The sequence below is a fragment of the Lathamus discolor genome, chromosome 8 (genome assembly GCF_037157495.1).
Source record: "Lathamus discolor isolate bLatDis1 chromosome 8, bLatDis1.hap1, whole genome shotgun sequence".
Lineage (NCBI taxonomy): Eukaryota > Metazoa > Chordata > Aves > Psittaciformes > Psittacidae > Lathamus > Lathamus discolor.
Window position 1 is genome coordinate 1,836,524 of NC_088891.1, and position 21,407 is coordinate 1,857,930.

The following is a 21,407-nucleotide window of genomic DNA, read 5'->3' on the forward strand; positions in this document are numbered from 1 at the left end:
CAGAGACCCCATATAGAGCCAATGCCCAGGGAAAGAGGTCCATAAACCCTGATAATCCCTAGAGATGCTCAAAATCCAACTGGATGTGATCCCAAGTGATCTGATCCAGCTTCATGGTTGGCCACGCTTTGCTAAGTAATTTCCAATATTTAATTTTCTAAATAATTTCTAATGATTTTTATTACTTATTTTTAATATTTTCTAATAATTTCCACCGACCGTGAACATGGAAGAACCTGGAGCTGCATTTGAAAACCAGGGTTTTGCAGCTCCAGTGTTACATTCCTCCCTAATCCCATCTGTAGCCACGGGCAAGTGCTGCAACGTGTGTTGGTGACCCCAGGATTGCTCAGCCATTCACTTACACGGGGTTGTTTCTGTAAGGACTCACAAGCAATAGACCTGATGGATTCATGGCTCTTATCAGACTGTGAGTGTTAACATCAAGCATCAGCAAAGCCCTTCATGCCTGGTTTGGGATGTGGCGTTGGAGGGGTCTCGAAGGAGCAGGTACCGCAGCCTCCCGGTGTGCTCAGCCTTGCAGGTGTTTGTTTAACTCGATGTGATCCATGCAATAAAGCACTCATCCAGCCAGGAACTGGGCTCGCCTCGGTGAAAGAAGGGTTTTGCACGGCTGCATTAGGCAGTGCCAGAACTCTCGGCTCAAGGTGTGGGTAGGACCTGAGCAGGCGGCTCAGAGCCCAAGGTCGGGATGCTGGGATTGATGGGAATGGCTTTATCTGCGAGGAATCGGGGTTTCTTGCTTCCTGACCTGGGAAGTGGCCAGAGCTGTGTCAGCAGCTGGGGGCTAATAGGAAGCAGATCCTGGGCAGCGCTGGGAGCAGGGGATGCTCAGCCATGCTCACCCCATGCCTGCCCCCTTCCAGGTTACACCGTCTCCTCCGTCATCTCCACCAAGCATGAGCGGATCTACGTCGCAGGAGCTCCCAGGTTCAACCACACCGGGAAGGTCATCCTTTTCAGCATGCACAACAACAGGAACCTCACCATCCACCAGGCGCTGAAGGGAGAGCAGGTAATGCCTGCCGAGGATGCTACGTGGGTTAACCCGTGTGGCACACACGCTTCTCCATCAGTGCTCACCCTTTGGTCACTAATTGTCTTGTTCAAGTAGCTCAGCACTGCAGCACATCCATGGGATGCCCTGGCTGCTGCTGCATCCACAGCTCCAAACCCCATGGCTATAGCAGGGCTTGAAACGTCCCAGGAGCATCGCTCCCACCCCTTCCTCTGTCTCCTCCAGATCGGCTCCTACTACGGCAGCGAGATCAACTCCCTGGATGTCAACGGCGATGGCATCACCGATGTTTTGCTGGTGGGAGCCCCCATGTACTTCAGCGAGGGCAGGGAGAGGGGCAAGGTCTATGTCTACACCCTGCGGGAGGTACGCGGCAGCACCACGGAGCGAGCCAGGGATACCACAGGGGCTGGGTGCTAGCCCAGAAACTGCGTCTGTCATAGAATCATAGAAGAGTTAGGATTGGAAAGGACCTCAAGATCATCCAGTTCCAACCCCCTGCCATGGGCAGGGACACCCCACACTAAACCATCCCACCCAAGGCTTCATCCAACCTGGCCTTGAGCACCGCCAGGGATGGAGCACTCACAACGTCCCTGGACAACCCATTCCAGTGCCTCAGCACCCTCACAGGAAAGAATTTCCTCCTTAGATCCAATCTAAACTTCCCCTGTTTCAGTTTGAACCCGTTACCCCTTGTCCTGTCACTGCAGTCCCTGATGAAGAGTCCCTGCCCAGCATCCCTATAGGCCCCCTTCAGGTACTGGAAGGCTGCTCTGAGGTCCCCACGCAGCCTTCTCTTCTCCAGGCTGAACAGCCCCAACTTCCTCAGCCTGTCTTCATACGGGAGGTGCTCCAGTCCCTGATCATCCTCGTGGCCTCCTCTGGACTTGTTCCAGCAGTTCCATGTCCTTTTTATGTTGAGGACACCAGAACTGCACACAATACTCCAGGTGAGGTCTCACAAGAGCAGGGTAGAGGGGCAGGATCACCTCCTTGGACCTGCTGGTCACGCTCCTTTGGATGCAGCCCAGAATACGGTTGGCTTTTTTACAGTCTGTCCCTTTGTGTCACCTCCCCGGGCTGGCTCCAGGCTGCGCTCACCCACCAGCCTCCGTCAGACACCACAGGGCACGGCAGCGCTGCCCAAAGGCAGCGGAGCTTGGCCTTGCCTCTGGTTTGCAGTAGGATCTGTCTGGTTTCCTTGTTTATAAGCAACCCCAGGGGGTTTGCTCGCTGCCAAAGGGAATCCAGCGCGTGCTGGAGCGGAGCTGCAGCATCTCAAGGCTTCGCTGCTCCCAGCTGGATGAGCTTCCCGGTACCAAGGAGGTGATACACGGGGTGCAAGGGGTGGGGGGCTTTGCAACACGGGGCTGTCTCTATGGGGAAAGTCTCCATTCATTTTGCCTCCAGAGGCTGGGCCAGGCACGGGGCTGTGGAGAGCAGGCAGGTTGGTCCCTCCACCATCACTGCAGGGCACAGACAGGACATGCACCATCCCCTTCCAGTGCTCTGGGGCAGGACCAGCTTTGCTGCAGCCTCCAAACCTGGCTCGAACTGGTGTTTCTGAACCAAATCACGCAGGCAATGAGCATCCGCACTCTATATCCAAGGCAGCAGATGTTGCCTGCGGCAGCAGGAGTCCCCGTAACCAAAGCACAACTTCTCATGCCATTATTTACATAGGTTGTTACAGAAGGAAGGCAAAGCTGATGCAGGGCTCAGCATGCCCAGCACAGAGTCCTGCAGCCCCAGGCGAGTCACCTCCTTCCCTATAGAAGCTGCCCACACACACCGCATCATTCGCTTGCCTTTGGGGGGGTTCTCCTCTTGCCGGGCTCACTGCTGATGGTTTGGGGTTGGGTTTTCGCCTTTTCTCTTTGGCCGGCCCTGCAGAACCGCTTCATTCCCAGCGGAGCCCTCCTGGATCTGCAGAGCTACCAGAATTCCCGCTTCGGCTCCTGCATCGCCGCCGTGCCCGACCTCAACCAGGACTCCTACAACGACGTGGTAGTCGGGGCTCCTCTGGAGGATGAGCACCAAGGAGCGATATACATCTTCCTTGGCTTCAGAGAGAGCATCCTGAAGAAGTACAAGCAGGTACGGATGGTTCCGGGGTGTGCTTCAATTGTCCTCATCCTCCGTCAGAGTAAATGTCATTTAAGGACTGATAGAGCACGATAAATTCACATCCAGCATTGCATTCTTAGTTATTATTGCCAGATCTCTCCTCTTGTGAGGGATGCGAGAGAAAGCAAACGTAAGGTATGGAAAACATGCTGGAAATCAGGAGCAGTGCTCAGCACTTGGTGCAATGGATTGCTAGAGATGAATCCCAGACTGGTTCGGGTTGGAAGGGACCTTAAAGCTCACCCAGTTCCAACCCCCTGCCACACATAAGGAATAGTAAATATGCAGAGGAAATTCAGCAGGAATCTCTGGATGGTGTCTCCAAAGCAAAACTGCTCTCATTCCCTGGAAAACTGTAGTGCAATCACTACGGAAGGGGCATCTTCAGAGGCCGGGAGGTGAACCCCTCCTTCGCGGGCAGGGATGCTCCCAATGGAAACCAGGCTGGATTCTCCCTTTTCCTTTCAGCGGATAGCAGCTGCGGACCTCGCGCCGGGGCTGATGTATTTCGGATGCAGCATCCATGGACAGCTGGACCTGAACGAGGATGGGCTCGTGGACTTGGCCGTGGGCTCCCTGGGGAATGCCGTGCTGCTGTGGTTAGCTGGACCCTCTCGCTTGGCACCCTCCTCTTCCCAATGCCCACTGCAATATGCTGCAATCTTTAGAGGGAAAACTGATCTCCCAGCAATCTGACCCAGCTTTCCACAATAACAACCCCTGTCCGGCTGGGCAGTGGGATTTCAATGCCGTTGGGCCCTAGAAGGATGTCAGAGTTGGTTTTGCATTGAACTTCATTCCAGCTCATTGGTTCGTGGTGATCAGCCCAGGCTCCCCCTGCTCTTATTAAATAGGAATGATTTAGTATTTTCAAACAGTGAATAATGGTTTGGAAAGAGCCTTGAAGCTGTTAGGATGGAGGGGAGCTGCTCCCAGCAGAGATGGGCCACCCTGGGGTCTGCTACATGCATGGAAGGGGCCACAAATCCTGCTCTTGGTGCTGCTTCACTGGCATAAGCAGGAGGCAAATAGGTGCAAGATATTCGTCAATGTTATATAGATGATCTGAGAGCAGAGCAGGTCGCTGTGGTGGCTTTTGGTCTTCCTCAGCACCTTCCTGATGTTGGGAAAAGGGTGAATCTGGAGGCTTCTGGGAGACCTTTGGAGGATGCTTTCGATGTGTTGTGCCTCCCATGGCACAGCCCATCTCCCGACCCTTGCCTGCCCCGCAGGTCCCGCAGCGTGGTCCAGATCAACGCCAGCATCCGCTTCGAGCCCCCCAAAATCAACATCTTCACCAAGGACTGCAAGCGGAACGGGAAGGATGCCACCTGCATGTCGGCCTTCGTCTGCTTCACTGCTGTCTTCCTCTCAGCTCACTTCCAGACGTCCAGTGTGGGTGAGTGCACGGCTGCTCACACAACAAAAACCCCAATCCACGTGCTGTTTGGGTCTCCAGCCCTGAGGGAGCACCTGGCTTCTGCTATATGCATCCCGTAGCTTGACGTGTCTGCAGGAGTGCAAGTTCCCATCTGTCACATCCCTTTTTACCCACAGATGTGTCCCTATCCTGGCTCATGTAGCAGGGACGGTGGCTCTGCCATTAAGCATTGCTGGGAAACACCCTAAGGATGCAACCTTACCCGTGTGTAACCTCTTTCCCTCCCCTATTCCCTTGGCCCAAGCTCTCCCACAGCTTGCCTTGCCATGGCACGTGTGGCAGGGATGTCACCATCACCTTGCCAGCCAGCGGGACAGGAGGGGATGTGCCTGGACCACGTCCTGCGGAGCTCGTCCATCCTCCCCGCGGCAGCAGCAGGACACATCTGCCGACCATATGTGCCTGCTTCCCTAATATCCCAGGGAATCTCATTGAAGCTATTGGCCAGCTCTGCTATTAAACCCTTGCGTGTTGCTGTGACCCCAAGTCTACCCGGTGGGTGCCCGTGACTCAGCTGGAGCAGGCGAAAGCGATAGCGGCTGGCAGATAGCAAACACCGTCATAGGAAAATCAGATCCCTAGGGCAAGAATCCTGATTTCCCTATGAAATCCAGAGTTTTCCTCCCAGCTGCTGCCTTAGCCGAGCTTGCAGGAGTGGGGTTTCCTTTATCTGTTTAATTCCACACTTATTCCTACCCAGAAGAGCCACCCCATGGACGGTGCGCGCTGGAGGGTGATGGCTGCTCTTTGCTGATGCACGTTCTGCATCCCACTGGGGGAGCGGGTGCGAATCCCACCCTGCTTGGCACTGGGTTGGGAACCTTTGGCTTCTTTTCCAAAGCGCTGCAGGAGGCAATGATCTCCAGTAAAGCATCAAGGCAAGTGCCTCAGGGTATGATACCTCCAGGAGAAAGCTCCAGGGTACAGTCCCTCCAGCATGTGAATGCATGAGGCAAATACTGCACAGATTTTGCACCGTGTCTTGTAATGATGTATTTTCAAAGCTCCTCGTTTGACTTGGAGAGAAACAGGTATTTCTTTGGGGCTGTTTTCTCTGCCTGAAAGAAATGCATGTTAGAAACAGTCATCACTAACCCGACTTCCCTCATTTTCCCATAGTGTGCTCCCTGCCACACTGCTCCCAGCAGCAGGGGTTTGAGTGCATACTCTGACCCAGTGTTGCTAAGTAGTGATGGCACTGTGTGGTGCCAATGGCACTGTGTGGCTCTGATGGCACCGAGTGGTGCTGATGACACCGTGTGGTGCTGATGGCACTCTGTGGTGATGAAGGCACCGAGTGGTGCTGATGGCACCGTGTGGCTCTGATGGCATGGTGTGGTGCTGATGGCACTCTGTGGTGCTAAAGGCATTGTGTGGCACTGATGGCACCGTGTGGTGCTGATGGCATGGTGTGGCGCCAATGGCATCCTATGGTGCTGATGGCACCGTGTGGTGCTGATGGCATGGTGTGGCGCCGATGGCATCCTATGGTGCTGATGGCACCGTGTGGTGCTGATGGCCCTGCTCTCCTTCCTCGCAGCGCTGCGGTACAACACCACCATCGACGAGCGCAGGTACACGCCGCGGGCTTACTTGGACGAGAGCGGGGAGCGGCACACGCAGAAGGAGCTGGTGCTGCTCGCAGGGCAGGAGCATTGCGACAGGCTCCAGTTCCACGTCCTGGTGAGTGCGGTGGAGGACAAGGACAGGGTCTCCTCCTCTGCAGCCGACCAGAGCAAGGATGCTCTTCAGCTTGTGCAAAGCAGTGATGCACTGGGACATGGTCAGAGGAGCCTTTGGCTTCACGGGGCTGGAAATGAGCATCATCTCCCAGCCTGGATTCCTTCACACTGGGTTTCATAGGATCATAGAATTGACAAGTTTGGAAAAGACCTACAATATCATCAAGTCCAACCATTTGATGTGGTCAGGGATGGAGCCGCTGGGTCCCCAAGCGCTGACTTCATCGCAGCCCCAGCTTGTGCTGTGCTCCTTGCCATAGGCAACTAGCCGTGCCCTCAGGGAGGCCGTGAACTCCTGACTCCCGAGGCAGGTTGGTTCTCCAGCCCCAGAATCAATGAAAACTCATTCTTATTCCATTGGGAAACAAACGCCTGCATGCAAGTCCTCAGTGTTCCCACTCTCTGCAGTCCTCTAACAACCAGGGTCCCTTTCTCTGGGTGCCGGAGCCGGCAAAACCTCTGCATCACTCACAAGGAGCAGCTGATGCACAAACCTGGCCAAAATCAGACATTCCCTGTGAATGATGAGAATATTCCTTGGCCAGGGAAGGCCGAGCTGCCAGACTGGCCCAGCCCCAAGCCCCGGCCTGAACTGCCATGAACTCCTGGGGAATTCAAGTCTGGAGCTCGGGATGGAGCTTGTGATTTATCCCAAGAAGCATCTCACTTCAGAGCATCCAACTGCACCCCGTGCAGCTGCGGCAATGCATGGGGAGGGCTCACAGAGCAGCAGGAGCCCTGTCCTTCTCAGTGATGCTTTCTGTCTGTTGCAGGACACGGCTGACTACGTGAAGCCGGTGACGTTCTCCATTGATTATGAGCTTGAGCACCTCGAAAATGGCCCCATGCTGGATGATGGCTGGCCCACCACGCTCAGGGTCTTGGTGAGTAGCAGCACTGACCTCCCAGGGTGCCTTTTATCAAGCAGCTGGTCAGAAGTTTTCTCTCTGATTCATCTTTGATATCTCAGATTTATCCCCCTTGTGATAGCAAGTGTTGGGCATTCGCTCCAGCCTGGGCTCACGACCCATGTCCCTTCTCCTCGGAGTACAAACTGGAGCGCAAATCATCACCGACCGGCCCTTGTTGTCCCATTCAGGTCCCTTTCTGGAACGGGTGCAATGAAGACGAGCACTGTGTCCCTGACCTGGTCCTGGATGCCAAAAGCGATGTGCCCAGTGCCATGTGAGTAGGTCACTCATAGCACCCTCCCAAAGCGTTATCACATGCAACCCATGCTCCATAGATCTGGGCATCACAACTGGTCCTTCTTCCATCACCACCATGAGGTATTCCTCTGCCTGCTCGCTGCCTGGAAGGAATTGGTGGTTTTCCAAGGAAGCCACAAAACTACTAATATTCGATGCCATGGTGATGAGCCCCATGGAGACAAGGCAGTAAATAACAGGGGGAGAAATGCAAGGCTGCCATTGCCCACTTGGCAATTACAGGCTTGACTTACACAGCAGAAATAATTCTACACCGCATCTCATGGCTTAAAGAGCTCTTAAAGGTTATTGAGGAGCACAGGAGCCTGAACCTCCACCTCCTATTGACAGCACTGGGCTCTGCACCAAGCTCATGACCAGTGCCGCTACCTGGGGGTTACTTGTACCCCATACTTCAGCATTTGCTGCTCTGTGTCTCCTGTAAAGCCTTGGCTGAGCTTAGTGGGAGGTTCTGAGGCTGTGACCCAAGGCTCAACCACGAGGGTGTCCAGCCCTTGTTGGGCTGCACTGCAGGAGCTGCAGGTAGAGGTTATGCATGGATCTTAGTGGCTGGAATCCTACAGACAACCATGGGCAGATTCTGTAGCTTACCAGGGTGCCAGACCTTTAACTTGGGTACTCCTGAAGCCCATGGAATTTCCCCCACAGCATCAGTAGGAACTGGATCATGCCCTTCGAGAGGAGCCGGTATGGAGGTGATTTCTGCCAAGAAAACCGCTTTTGGGATGACCTGTTGGAATAGAGCTGTTCCTTCAGATGGGCATCCTGGTTGCTCTGCTGTTAGAGGCAGAAGGTGGCTCTGACAATGGCACCATCCTATACTTTCCTTTTTAATTTTTTATAGATAAATAAATACATGTGTGTAATAAATACATATGTAATAAAATATATATATGAACATATATACACACACATGTGTGTGTGTGTATAAAATATATATATAAATATACATATATATAAATCTATATAAATAAAACCAGCACCCAAACACCCTCCAGCCTGCAAAAGCAGCTGCTGCTGCCATTGCAGAGCCTGTGATGGCAAACTCAGTGGGAGAGAGAGCTCAGCCAGGCTGAAGCCTTTTGCTGATGGTGCAGGATCTCTTCCTTACATCCCAGCTCCATTCAGAGCTCCTAACCGGGACTGAGAAAGCCAAAGCAATGGTCCACGGGAGGAGCTTGTGGATTCCTCTTTCCATGGCGGTGCTGTACAATGGAGGGAGAGCAGGGATTTCCTTGCAGCATCCTACCCAGCCGTGCCCATCCGCACCCTGGGGCTGGGATTTGCCTGCACCTCCCTGGGATTTGCCACCCTCTTCCCACAGGGAATACTGCAGGCGCGCTCTGCGGAGGGCACCGCCGGACTGCTCGGCTTTCACCCTCTCCTTCGACACCTCCGTCTTCGTCATCGAGAGCAGCAGGAGGAGGGTGGCGGTGGAGGCGGCGCTGGAGAACCGAGGGGAGAACGCCTACAGCACGGTCCTCAACATCTCCTTCTCCAGGAACCTCCAGTTCGCCAGCTTGATCCCCAAGGTGAGGCTGCGGGGGCAGATCCAGGGCTTTCCAGAGGCGCTCCTCATCCCGGCCGGATGAGAAAGCTGCGTCCTAAACCAGAGCCCGGAGCTGCCTCCATCCCTCGTAAACCAGACCTGTTTATGGGCTTCGCTCCTGAGCGCTTTGCAGCGCTTTCGGCTCTTCAGTTTGGACACTCAAGAGCGCTCGGGTTCTCAGAGCCTGCGAGGTCAGACCCGGATGCGATGATTCCCTCTCCATTTTTCCACTCCAATACATTAAAAACACTTCCTGCACGTGGCCAAGTTCCTGTCCGGGGGGTGGGGGGGAAGTTCTGCAGCTGAGATAGAACTGCTGGAGGGGTGGGCTGATAACGGCAATGCGGCCACAGCTCAGGATCGAGCCGGGTGATGCCACTTCTCTCTGGCTGTCCGCTGCGTAAGCCCATCACGTCCCATTCGCACCCTAACCGAGATTCCCCCTCCTTTTCCCCAGCGAGGTTTGGGAAATATGCTGATGCTGCTGAGCCCTCCCTCCTCCCCCAATGACTTCATTCCCGCCCGCACATCCCATCGCCTGCCTTTGTTTTTACTGCGAGCCGTGCCAAGGGAAAATTGTGCGGCACGTTGCCACAAAATGCAGTTTTGGAAAGACGATTCCGAGCGTCGGGAAGGGGGGAACATTCCTGTGATGCTCAGGAACAGAAAGCTCCGTGCAGAAGTGGTTGCAGGAAATCGTTGTAGCTGCTTATGGAAGCATCGCTGCTCACGGGGTCCTGGCTGCCGCTCCTTATAAATAAGGGAGTTGCCAACTGGAAGGGATGGGTGTTTGTGTCGGAGGCTGTACGGAGACCCAGTGAAAAGTACTTGCGGCTCCAGGCAGTCCATAATGTCAGCAGATGAGGCAGAAAGTTCTGAGCTGTCACTGATGCTTGCCAAGGCATTTCCCTGAGGCTGGTGCTGGGGTGTTTCAGCTCCTGGGTTGACTCATCTGGCGGCAGGGGCTTAAACTAAGACCCTTGAAGGGTCCGGGCATCTCTTGATGGGGATGGAACTCTGCATACAACCAGGTTACAGCCTGCTGTGGGGTTGTTACAGCTTGAGATAGAGCGGGGTTGTTTTCCCATCCCACCCCAGCCTGTGCTTGGGCTTTGTGATGGGCAGGAGCTTCCCCAGCCTGGCTGGGAGGCATTCAAGCAGCAGGAGCGTAAGTGTTGGGACCAGGAAAGCCAATATTGGTGCTTAGCTGGTGGCCATGCAGAACAATGGCTCTTGTTATCCTTGATACTTCCCTGGGACTCCTCTCTCACAGAAAATACTCCTCTTCCCAATTGCAGTGCCCAGAATAATCAGATTCATTCATTCGCTGCTGTAGTTAAATGTCTAAAGAGGCTTTAAATAGGAAAGATGGAAATTGCCCGCTCGAAATGCCCCTCTCCAGGAATGGCCCTAGAAATCATAGAATAGTTCGAGTTGGAAAGGACCTCAAGATCATCCAGTTCCAACCCCCCTGCCATGGGCAGGGACACCTCACACTAAACCATCCCACACAAGGCTTCAGCCAATGCAGCTGATGGGAAGGATTCCATGGGGTTGGTTGGTTTTGTTGCGTTTTCCAGATATTAAAGCCTGTTTTGGGCCCCATGGGTGTGTGTTTGCTGCTTCTTTATGGGCCGGTGTCATTGACACTTGATGTCCCATTTTAGGATGACACGGACATCAACATCGACTGCATGACTGAGGACAAGAACCCCAACAAGAAAATGTGCAATGTGAGCTACCCCTTCTTCCGAGCCAAGGCCAAGGTAAAGCTATTCCCTCCTACCCATGGAACAAGAGCCCTGGCATGGCTGCAGGGCTGTATCCATCCATCTAATTTTGGGCTGGGGGGCTTTGAATAGGATTTTTAAGGATAAATGGTTGGTTTCTACCCTTTCTCTGTCCATTGTGGGTGTTGGGAAGGCACATTAGGGAAGCTGGGATGGGTAGGATGCTGCCTTGATGGTAGGAGAGCACCAAAATCCAGCCCAGCTCCTCTGAGTCAAACGATTTGACTCAGTCCTTTGGAGCAATGTAATGCTGGTTCCAAACCACTGATGCTGACTTCCCAGAGCTCCTTCCTCACAGGATGAGGCACCATTCCCTGCATGAGAGGTTTTCTTTGCTTTGAATACCCAGGGTCCTTCTGGACCCTTCTCGAAGCCCCCTCAGGCTGGTAGCATCCTCCCTACAGTAATTCCTAACACTTGGGGTAAGCCCAGGTCCAGGGAGCATCATTTTTGTATGCCATAAACCCCTTTGCAAGCATTACATGCAGCATCAAGGTGGGGAAGGAAAAGGGGGAAGATGCCAATCCCTGCAGGAGCTTGGTGTGAAATCCCATCTGGTCCTGCACCCCCTCGGGAAAAGCAGCCAATACAAGTGGAATATGAAGGGAAAATCTTTCTGCCCCCCCCGCCCCATGTCTGTGTGAAGCCTTTCCTTGTCAGAAGCCTGATAACACGGATGAGTTCCAGGCACCTCAAGCTCCCAAAAAATCCCTCTCAGATGCCTGTGGCTCTCCAAAGAGCTCAGCAGCCCCGACTCCCCATGACCTACGGGGGCTGAGAATGCATCTGCGTGGCATCAGGTAGTCCAGGTCCTGCCAAAACAAAGACAAGCTGGAAATGGAAATCCGGCCTGAAGAGCAGCGGGAGCTTTAATATTGCACTCAGCTGCGCAGCCCCAGACAGCGTGAGGTCAGTGCCGCAGCTCTCGCAGATGGGACATCCATCACATTTTATTGTGCTTGGCTTTGCCCCATGCGGGGGGGGAGCGAGCGGCCTCTCGCTGCAGGACCCCGCAGGGTTCCTCCTCCAAAGAGGGGGCTGCTCGCTCCTCCAGTCTCAGAGCGGCACAATGCAGTGTGTGCGGCCGAGAGCAAAGCCTGCGAGCCCCGGGGTGGCCTCTTCTTTCCTGCCGGTGGGATGAGGGGGATGCTCCCATCCCCAGGGTTCCCACTCTGCTCCTAGCTGGTCCTGCGGTGTTTTGTCCCTTCCCTAATGTTTTCTCCAATCTCCGCAGGTCGCTTTTCGCCTGGATTTTGAGTTCAGCAAGTCCGTTTTCCTGCAAAGCTTGGAGATCTACTTGGTGGCCAGCAGGTTAATGGTCGCTTTCTCTCTTGCGTGTGCTTGCGAGGTCATCACTGGGTGTTGCATGCCGGCACTGGGTTTCCTTCTCCCATAGCCAGAGGTGATGCTGGAGGCTTTATTCAGGAAATAGTCATGATACTTACATACATACATATATATATATACACACACACACACATATACACACACATATGTGCATGCGTGTGTGTGTATATATATACACGCACATATATATACACACACGTATGTGCGTGTGTGTATATATGTATGTACATATACATATATATGTGTATATATATAAAACATCATATATAATTATCTATTATCTGTTATCTATTATCTACTATATATTTTATATTTTATATATTATATATTATATGTTATATATGTCTAAGCCATGATACAAATATATATATATGGATGTGCATGTGTGTGTATATATATGTATGTATATATACATATATATGTGTGTGTGTATATAAAATATCATATATAATTATCCATTATCCATTATATATTATATATTATATATTATATATTATATATTATATATTATATATTATATATATGTATTTATATATGTAATTATAGATTATATATTTTGTATCTAAGCCATGATACATATATATATATGGATGTGAGTGTGTGTGTATATATATGTATATATACATATGTGTGTGTATATAAAATACCATATATTATTATCTATTATTATCTATTCTGTATTCTATATTCTATATTCTATATCTGTAGTTGCATGCTATGTATTATTTCTTCCCAGAGAAGCTGTGGCTGCCCCATCCCTGGCAGAGCTCAAGGCCAGGTTGGACACAGGGGCTTGGAGCAAGCTGCTCCAGTGGAAGGGGTCCCTGCCCGGGGCAGGGGTTGGAGCTGGATGAGCTTTAAGGTCCCTTCCAACCCAAACCTTTCCATGGTTCTAGGATACACTTCAGCCACAAAGCAAAGCTCAGCCCTTCCCCATTTGCTTCCTATGATCCCCCCCAAATCCATCAGAGCGGAGCCGGCTCCTGCCTCACCCCCCCTTTGCTCTGCTGCTGTTTCAGTGACAGTGAGGAGAAGGAGAGCACCAAGGAGGACAACTTTGCCCACCTGAATTTCCACCTGAAGTACGAAGCCGACCTGCTCTTCACCAGGTGCGTGTTTGGAACGGGAATGGAGCTCATGGGGTTGGGACATGGCTCACAGGGTGTCCTTTGGGAAAACCCATGGGAGCTGTGTTCGACCAGAGCCCAGTGCAAGCGGAGCTTAAACTGGGGGGGGACTTGTTTAGAAAAGGGGCTGAAGGAACCATAAGACCAGGGCATCCTGCTCAGCCGATCCTTATAAAACTCATCCATGAGCAATGCGGTGCTGCGCTGCCGTAACGTTTAAATGCACAAGTGTTATTAAATAGGTGTGAAAGCAATTAATTTAAGGGGGAAAAAGCGCTGATTGTAGGTAATAATGTTCATAACACGTGTTAGGAGCCAGTGTCTGGGCCAGGAGCCATCCCGCTTTAGGGATACGTGCGGGAGGGTTTGGGCATCAACAGTAACTAAAGCAGAGCATCGTCGGTCCAAGGAGAGCAGGAGCTAAGGCACAGATTTATTACCCTGATTATAAGTAGACCCCATGGACCCCAGAAGCACATTCCTGGCACTGCTTTGCTGTAAATCTGAGTAGGTTTGGGAGACCTTCTGTTAGTTATTTTTTACATTAGAGGCAATGGGGCACTGTGAATAAAACCACTTTAATACTTAGGATTCATGGCAGGGGGGGTGTCAATTTAATAAATATCAGCATCACCCTCACAGGAGGATAAAATCAAATCAAATCAGATCAAATTTGGGCAAATTTGGGGAGAAAATAGGGACAATCTGGGGGGGGTCTGTGCCCCTTGTCAGGACACCGGTGAGCAGCATCCCATCACACGTGCTCCATGACATCCCATCGGATGCTCCTGGCTCCTTTGCCTCCTTTCCAGCTGCTAAACAGAGATGTGCTTTACCTCCTCTGCTTTACACAGCGTTCAAACCTCCGACCAGGCCCTTGGGTGTCTCTGTTCTATTAAAAAGGCGAGAAAAAACCTACCAAGAGAGGGGAAATCGTGCAGAACCAGCAGGAAAATGCATCTTTTTCTGCACGAGGTGGAGCCAGGCGATGGTTTCCATCCAAAAAGGGGCCACAGGACCCCTTCCTTAGGGAATCTCCCTGCAGAGGGGCTGGAGTTGCCGGTGCTGGGTGCAGGGCTGCTTTGTTCCGGGCTCATCTCACGATTCGTGGTCCTTTGTCACGACAGAGCATCGAGCCTGGACTACTACGAGATCAGATCCAACAGCTCCCTGGAGAGATACGACAGCATCGGTCCCCCCTTTCATTGCACCTTCAAGGTAAGGCGGAGGGGGTTCAACCCCAAGCACTGGATGTGCCACGGTCCCCCTGCTCATCCCAATCCCATGGGATGCTGGCACCCCATCACATCCCTGTCCTCGCAGCTGCAGAACCTGGGCTTCTTCCCTGTGGAGGGGGTGACCATCAAGCTCACCGTCCCCGTGGCCACCAGGGCAGGCAACCGCCTCCTGCTCCTGACTGAATTCCTGGTGGACCAGGTAGGAGCGGGTTTCACCCCATTTAAGCACATGTGGGGCCCTTCTGCTCCAGGTGGGAATGGGGACAGCCCATGGATCACCTCATCCTCCTGCAACCCCCCTCCCCATGCTCACACCTGCACCGGCAGCCTTGGCCCCTGCCTGGACTTCTCCCTTTGTATGCATTTGGCTGGAAACATGGAAAATGGTAGGAGCCAAAGGGTTGAATCCAAGTATTTCCCTGAGCTAGACCTGTATCCAATGCAATGAATTCTTGAGGGGCTTGAAAGCATCAGCTGTGCCTGGGATGGACTGCAGGCTTGAGCAGCCTAACGCAGGGCTAGGAGCAGACCCCGGGGCATCCCAAGCCTCTTGCAGCCATGTGGGATTCACATGCTGGTGATGGAAAGAGCCTGGAATAGAGGTGCTGTGTTCGTGGATGGATTTGGCCTCACTGGGGGTGTCTTGTATAGCAGCTCTGCCAAAGCCCCCGTGCCAGCCCAGCACACAGGCTGGCATCCTGGATGGGATCAGTGCCAGGCTGATTTGTGCTGGGGAAGAGGCACAAAGCATGGGAATTACTTGCAGTATAGGATGCTGGATGGGCTCCTTTGGGCTGGGACCTCGTGGTGCAGTGACCCCAGCACCAGCAAAGCCCAGGATGGGTGCATGGGGCAGGATGCAGGGAGGTGGCCACTGTGGTCCCCATCCCCATGCTTGGAACCCATTGGCTTTTCCTACAGGAAAACACGACCTGCAACACGTGGGGAAACACCACTGACTACCAGAGGACACCGGGCATGGAGGACCTGTCCCGCACCCCTCACTTGGTGTGTACCTCAATGGGCCTGATCCCAGCCCGGGGCTGAGCCCTGATGCCCCCGAACCCCAGAGAAATCCCTCAGGACAGGGACATCCCATGGGATTCAGCTCCCGCGCCCCTCAGTGAGGGCCAGGGGGAAGCCCGGAGAGTTTCCATCCCCTTCTCCCACATCCCAACCTTCTCCCCTTGCAGAACCACAGCAACTCCGACGTCGTCTCCATCGACTGCAATGTGAAATTAGCCCCCAACGAGGAGCTGAGCTTGCACCTGCGTGGCAGCCTGTGGATGAAGTCTCTGAAAGCAGTAAGCCCTCCCCAGGCAGATGTGGCTTTTGAGGAGAAATCCCCCAAAGGAGCCCTTGCACCACAAAGAACCCATGTGTTGGCTGGGGTTTTCCTCTCTCCTGTGATTGCTTTCCCCTTCCTGGGAGCCCAGCCATGTGTGGGGTGATTTGTGTCCTCAAAGACCGCTTATTCTATGGGGGTGTGCATCCAACACCTCGTGCATTGTGTGGTGTTCAATCCCAGTCAGTCCTCTTGGCTGTAATTTAACCACGCTCCTTGCCCCGCGTCGTCCTCCGCACTGATGCAGCACGCAGCAGCCCACACGGCTGTAACACCACCCGGATGGGGCGCTGGGTCCTCTCCCGTCTCTGATGCTCACGTCCAGAATCTCTTTGTGCAGCTGAAGTTCAAGTCACTGAAGCTCACCCTGAACGCTGCTCTCCAGCGACGCTTCGGGAGCCCCTTCATCTTCCGGGAAGAGGATCCCAGCCGCCAGGTAGGACGGTCACATACGGATCCATTGGGAGCACCGGGAATGCTGCGACACCCTGTGCTGATGCTCAGCATCCCCACCATCGCTCTGGACCATCCCCGATGCCCTCCGCTCCTGCTCTTGCACCCAGCAGCAGTGCAGTGTGATGTTCTCTCCCTGCAGATAACGTTTGAGATTTCCAAGCCTGAGGAATCCCAGATCCCCATCTGGATCATCCTGGGGAGCACCTTCGGAGGGCTCCTGCTCCTGGCCCTGCTCGTCCTCGCGCTCTGGAAGGTGAGCAGCCCTTAAGCTCAGCGGAGACCCCCATGTGTGGAGGGACCCCCTGGCCCCACAGCTCTGTGTCCCTGAGCCAAAACCAACCCTCTTCCTGCCTCCATGTTACTTATACTCGGGGTCTAAACCTCCTGTCAATATCCCACTGAAAGAGAAGAGCTTCCCAGGCGCCAGCTGAAGTAATGGTGGGGTTTCCCTCTGTTCCTCTTTGATTCCTGCAGCTTGGATTCTTTAAAAGCGGGAGCCGCAGGCGGGCGGCAGAGCGGGAGCGCAGCACCCAGGGGCTGGAATGATGCTGCCAGGGCCACCAGCTCATCCCCTCCATGCCCCTTCCCAGCCCCTCGCTGGTTACGGAGCCGAGGTTCACCTCGACGCCGAGGGATTTGGGTGCTGAACTTGGGTTTGCATCGAGCTGAGAGCGCGGCCCTTGGTGTGAAACCACCCAAAGAGCTCCGAATCGAAGACAAACCAAAGCCTGACACAGCCCAAAACCCCGATGCGAGAGGAGCTTCAAGCTGGGTTTGCAACAAGGTGGCAGCGGCGCGGGGACCGAGGGGCCACCGAAGCGACCGTGCCCCTCACTTGGGGCAAACCTCGGGGCTGCAAATACCTTTCATAGCCTTAAATAACGGGGATTGCTCATCCTCGTGGCTGGGCTGTAGCAAGAGCCCTGGGCTTTGCTGGCCACGGCTCCCAAACTGCGCTGCGTTCCTTAACCAGAGCGATTAGGCGGAGATTTTGATTTGCCTTCTTAATGCACTGAATACAAATGATAGCAAATTAAAGCACCTTACTGCAGATCTCCCGCGCCCAGCTGTACATACTCATTCCAGACCCATTTACCTGTTCAAACAAAGGAGAAAGCCCCAAATCCGGTTCTTTTTTAACTAAACCCAAAGAGCAGTTTGTAGCAAACCCCTCCAAGGGAGCAGTTTGGAAGAGCTCGTGGCCAGCACGGGCCCACTCATGTATTATAGCTGTACATAGCGGGGGGGGTCACGGGAGGAGCGGTGCTGATGGATTGACAAAAATCGGTCTTTTTGCATAACAAACAGGATTATTTATGCTAACGTTAATTTTATGGATGCCCAGAAAGCAGCGTATGGGCCCCCGGAGGGTAATGAACTGTGTTAAATCCTGACCCAGTCTTTTGTAAGGATTCAAATACAGTATTCTAATGAACGGAGAGTCTCTGCTTCCCTTCTGTGCCTGTCCAGTTCTAGGGCTGGGAATTAGACTGCTCACACCCCTCTGGGATGCAGCGGATCAGGATGGGGCTCAGGTTTGCTTCTCCACTTATTTCCTGCGGGATGCAAGGTTTTTCCAGGCTGTTTATAAAGGGATGCTGGCAGGTGGGATAAGCGAGGAGGAAGGTGTGCTCCCGCATCCGCCCCTGGCAGTGTATAACATAGAGGGGAATTAAAACCCCGCTGATTTTAACTTGCTGGATCCTCACCTTCAATGGGAATTGTTCATGTTGGGAGTTTCCAGCTGATCTGGGTCTCGGCTGCCCCAGGGGGCCCGGCCGGAGTGCAGGGCCATGCCGGAGAGCTGAAATCCCAGGGTGGGTACCAGGGTGGGTGCTTGGTGCTCCATGAATCCAGGGCAATGCTGACACTGCCAGAGCTCCCATAGCCCTAAAGAGACCACATTTCCCCAATCTATTTCTTCCCTCTCTTCACGCTCACCCAATTCCCTGACCACTGCTGGGAGCGCAGAGCAGGATGCTCAAGGATACCAATGGCGTCCTTCCAACCGTCTATTGCCAGGAAACAACCAACCGAGTGTGTGTGTGTTTGCTTCAAGGCTTTAGCCAGAAGCATCTCAGCCCTTGGTGCTGACCTTCAGCAAGGAAAAGAGCTGATGATCAGCAAGGTCTGGGCAGGATCTGTCATCCTCCAAGGACATGGGGGTGCTGGGAGGCCTCCTGCTGCCATCCAGATCCAGAGACACATGTGAGGGCTGAAATCCATGTCTGTGTGTATGTATGCATTATGTATTCTCTCTCTATATATAGAAATAAATGTCTGTATGTGTATATACACACACACACACATATGTATCTAATATATATATACATACATATACACATATATATCTTTTTTTTATATATATATATATACACACACATATATATGTAATATATATATATACCCTCCAGTTTGGGGAAACCAGGCTCACTGGCAAGATGGTGCAACAGCTTGTGTGTGTTCACATATATGTGTTTGTGTATGAACATGTAGCTATGTGTATGTGTACATGTATATATGTCTGTGGCATACGTGTATCAGTAAGTGTGTGTGTATATAAGAGAGCATCTCCAGCCTCTAAATATAGGAAGCCGTGGTCAGAGAGGACCCTGCACCAGCCAAGATCTCTCTGCATATGTGTGTGCACACACACATATATATATGTATATATATATAAAATATATATATTATATATATTTATATATATATAAAAATATATATATATATAAAATATATATATTATATATATTTATATATATATAAAAATATACATGTGCATATATATACACACACATATATATGCACACGTATGTATATGTGTGGGTGCATGTGAATGTATATGTGTGTGTGCATATGCTTATGTATTTGTGTGTATATAAAGCATAGCTGTATATAAGACAGGTGTGTGTGTGTGTCTCTCTCTATATATATACATATATATATACATACACACATAGGTCTATACTGTTCATATCCACATACCTCCTGCCCAGCAGCATCCAGGGCCTGCAGCAGTGGTTTTGCCCAGTGCCTGTCCCCTGCCGTGGGCTGACGGGTGTCAAAGCATCAGTGCTTCTCCAAAAACATAAAGAGGGTTTGTAATTACTGAGAACTTGGTTAAAGCCACTCACACCAACAGCTTGTACCAACTGAACTCCAGTCAGCGCAGGCAAAGCAGCTGAGCTTTACTTCAGTTCATAAACTCAACAAGTGATCTGTTTTCAAGCAGTGGTTTTCTTTGCTAACCCTGCTTGCTGATGCTGAGGCTCTGGGGTAGGGCTAAGCAGCATTTCCCTCCACAGAGAGGCAGAAGTCTATGGAATAAATAAGTGAAAAACGCAGCTCTTCATGCAGCTGCATGATGCCAGGACATCCAAGGGCTCTCTCCACCACTTACGGACCACAATTTAAGCAGAGCTGACCCAATGATAAGAGCATTTTAAATGGCAGCTGCAGCTCCCTCTGTGTGCGGTGGCACTGCCCTTTTGCATCCCTCTGGACAGAGGGACCGAGATGCTGGCAAGCAGGGATGAGGATTTGCTCAGCATCCCTCCGAGCACAGGCTGGCCTCGGCAAGGGGTATTTATAAAGCCTGTTTGCTCTCCAACAGCATATCCATGCACCAAACCAGCTCTGTAAGTAACAGACCAGCCCCTATGGGCACATACACACATCATCCCTGGCAGAGGGGATGCTCTGCCCCCTTTTCCCAGTGAAAGAAGCACCTGTGGGGTGTGTAGGGAAATTTACCAAGAGCTTTAAATAACTCCACAAACACTCTCCTTCAGCTTTTAATGCTTGAAAGAGGAATTTCCATACTAAGGAGAGGGAAGGTCCTGGGACACCGGGAACTGAGCTAGACTCTGCTCATCCACAGGCGTGCAGGAACAGGCACCCAATGGGGTTTTTTTCCTATCCTTTGGCCAAGAGCTCTCACTGCCATAGTGAAGGCAGCAGAACAGCACGTCCGTGACACCACCTCCCAGGGCTACAGGCAAGCAGGGACCTGTCTTCATCAGGAACCGGGATGAAGCCCAGGGACCGCACCTGAGGCAGGAGCAGCTTTAACATCAGCTCCTGCACTCCCCGTCTTTGTGAAGTGCTTTGCAACCTACTGACAAGAAGTCCGAGTGCTGCTTCTGGATAACAGCATCGTCTCTTTTCAGGTCTTCACATACAGAAATCATCTCAGGAGCAGCATGGACAAAGCAGAACCTCAGCACATACCCTGCAACGCAGAAATAAAGCAGGAAAGGATAAGAACAAGGTACAGCAAGGGATGGAGACACAGCTTTTCCACATGATCATCTGGTGTAACATCTTTTTCTTATTAAAAAGGCAGAATTTGGGGAGGAGCAGCTTCCTTCACCTTATTATTACCAACAGGTATTTCAAGCACGCATGTTTGTTCCAGGAACAGTTTTATACAGGTATTTCACAAGAACACACCCCTGGGAGTATCTGTGCCAAACCCAGGTCTTGAGTTAAAACAACAGTGCAAGGAAATACTGCCTTAACCAGCAACACAGCAACTTGACGTGACTGCCAGTCCACGCACTCCTTTGTCATGCAGCAAGCAGTACGAGTTGTGTCAGGTGCTCAGCCCTATCCCCTCCTTCCCCCCATTCTCCTGCATCAGAACCATCAATTCATTTTTAACATGCACATCACGAACCATAAATCATAGAATCCCTGGTTTGGGTTGGAAGGGATCCCAAAGCTCCTCCAGTTCCAAACCCCTGCCACAGGCAGGGACCCCTTCCACTGGAGCAGCTTGCTCCAAGCCCCTGTGTCCAACCTGGCCTTGAGCACTGCCAGGGATGGGGCAGCCACAGCTTCTCTGGGCACCCTGTGCCAGCGCCTCAGCACCCTCACAGGGAAATGCTCCTGCCTAAGAGCTCAGCTCAATCTTCCTATTTCACAAGTGTAAAAAGCAGCAGGGAGGCATCAGGGCTCTGTTTGAAGCACGTG

The 21,407-nt window shown here is 52.3% G+C and overlaps 1 protein-coding gene across 1 annotated transcript in view; it reads left to right on the forward strand.

Moving 5' to 3' along the window:
• The window catches only part of ITGA11 (integrin subunit alpha 11), a 45,014-nt gene extending 27,146 nt beyond the window's left edge, over positions 1-17,868 (forward strand). Inside the window, exons 12-30 of the mRNA XM_065688408.1 lie at positions 888-1,036; positions 1,265-1,405; positions 2,936-3,139; positions 3,638-3,768; positions 4,402-4,568; positions 6,151-6,293; positions 7,126-7,236; positions 7,452-7,537; positions 8,906-9,113; positions 10,798-10,896; positions 12,155-12,231; positions 13,287-13,376; positions 14,522-14,612; positions 14,718-14,831; positions 15,554-15,640; positions 15,826-15,936; positions 16,318-16,413; positions 16,573-16,686; positions 16,908-17,868. Of these exons, the coding sequence (XP_065544480.1) occupies positions 888-1,036; positions 1,265-1,405; positions 2,936-3,139; positions 3,638-3,768; positions 4,402-4,568; positions 6,151-6,293; positions 7,126-7,236; positions 7,452-7,537; positions 8,906-9,113; positions 10,798-10,896; positions 12,155-12,231; positions 13,287-13,376; positions 14,522-14,612; positions 14,718-14,831; positions 15,554-15,640; positions 15,826-15,936; positions 16,318-16,413; positions 16,573-16,686; positions 16,908-16,979 (2,291 nt within the window). The 3' untranslated portion in view covers positions 16,980-17,868. The remainder of the gene's footprint in view (positions 1-887; positions 1,037-1,264; positions 1,406-2,935; positions 3,140-3,637; positions 3,769-4,401; positions 4,569-6,150; positions 6,294-7,125; positions 7,237-7,451; positions 7,538-8,905; positions 9,114-10,797; positions 10,897-12,154; positions 12,232-13,286; positions 13,377-14,521; positions 14,613-14,717; positions 14,832-15,553; positions 15,641-15,825; positions 15,937-16,317; positions 16,414-16,572; positions 16,687-16,907) is intronic.
• Positions 17,869-21,407: the final 3,539 nt, after the last annotated feature.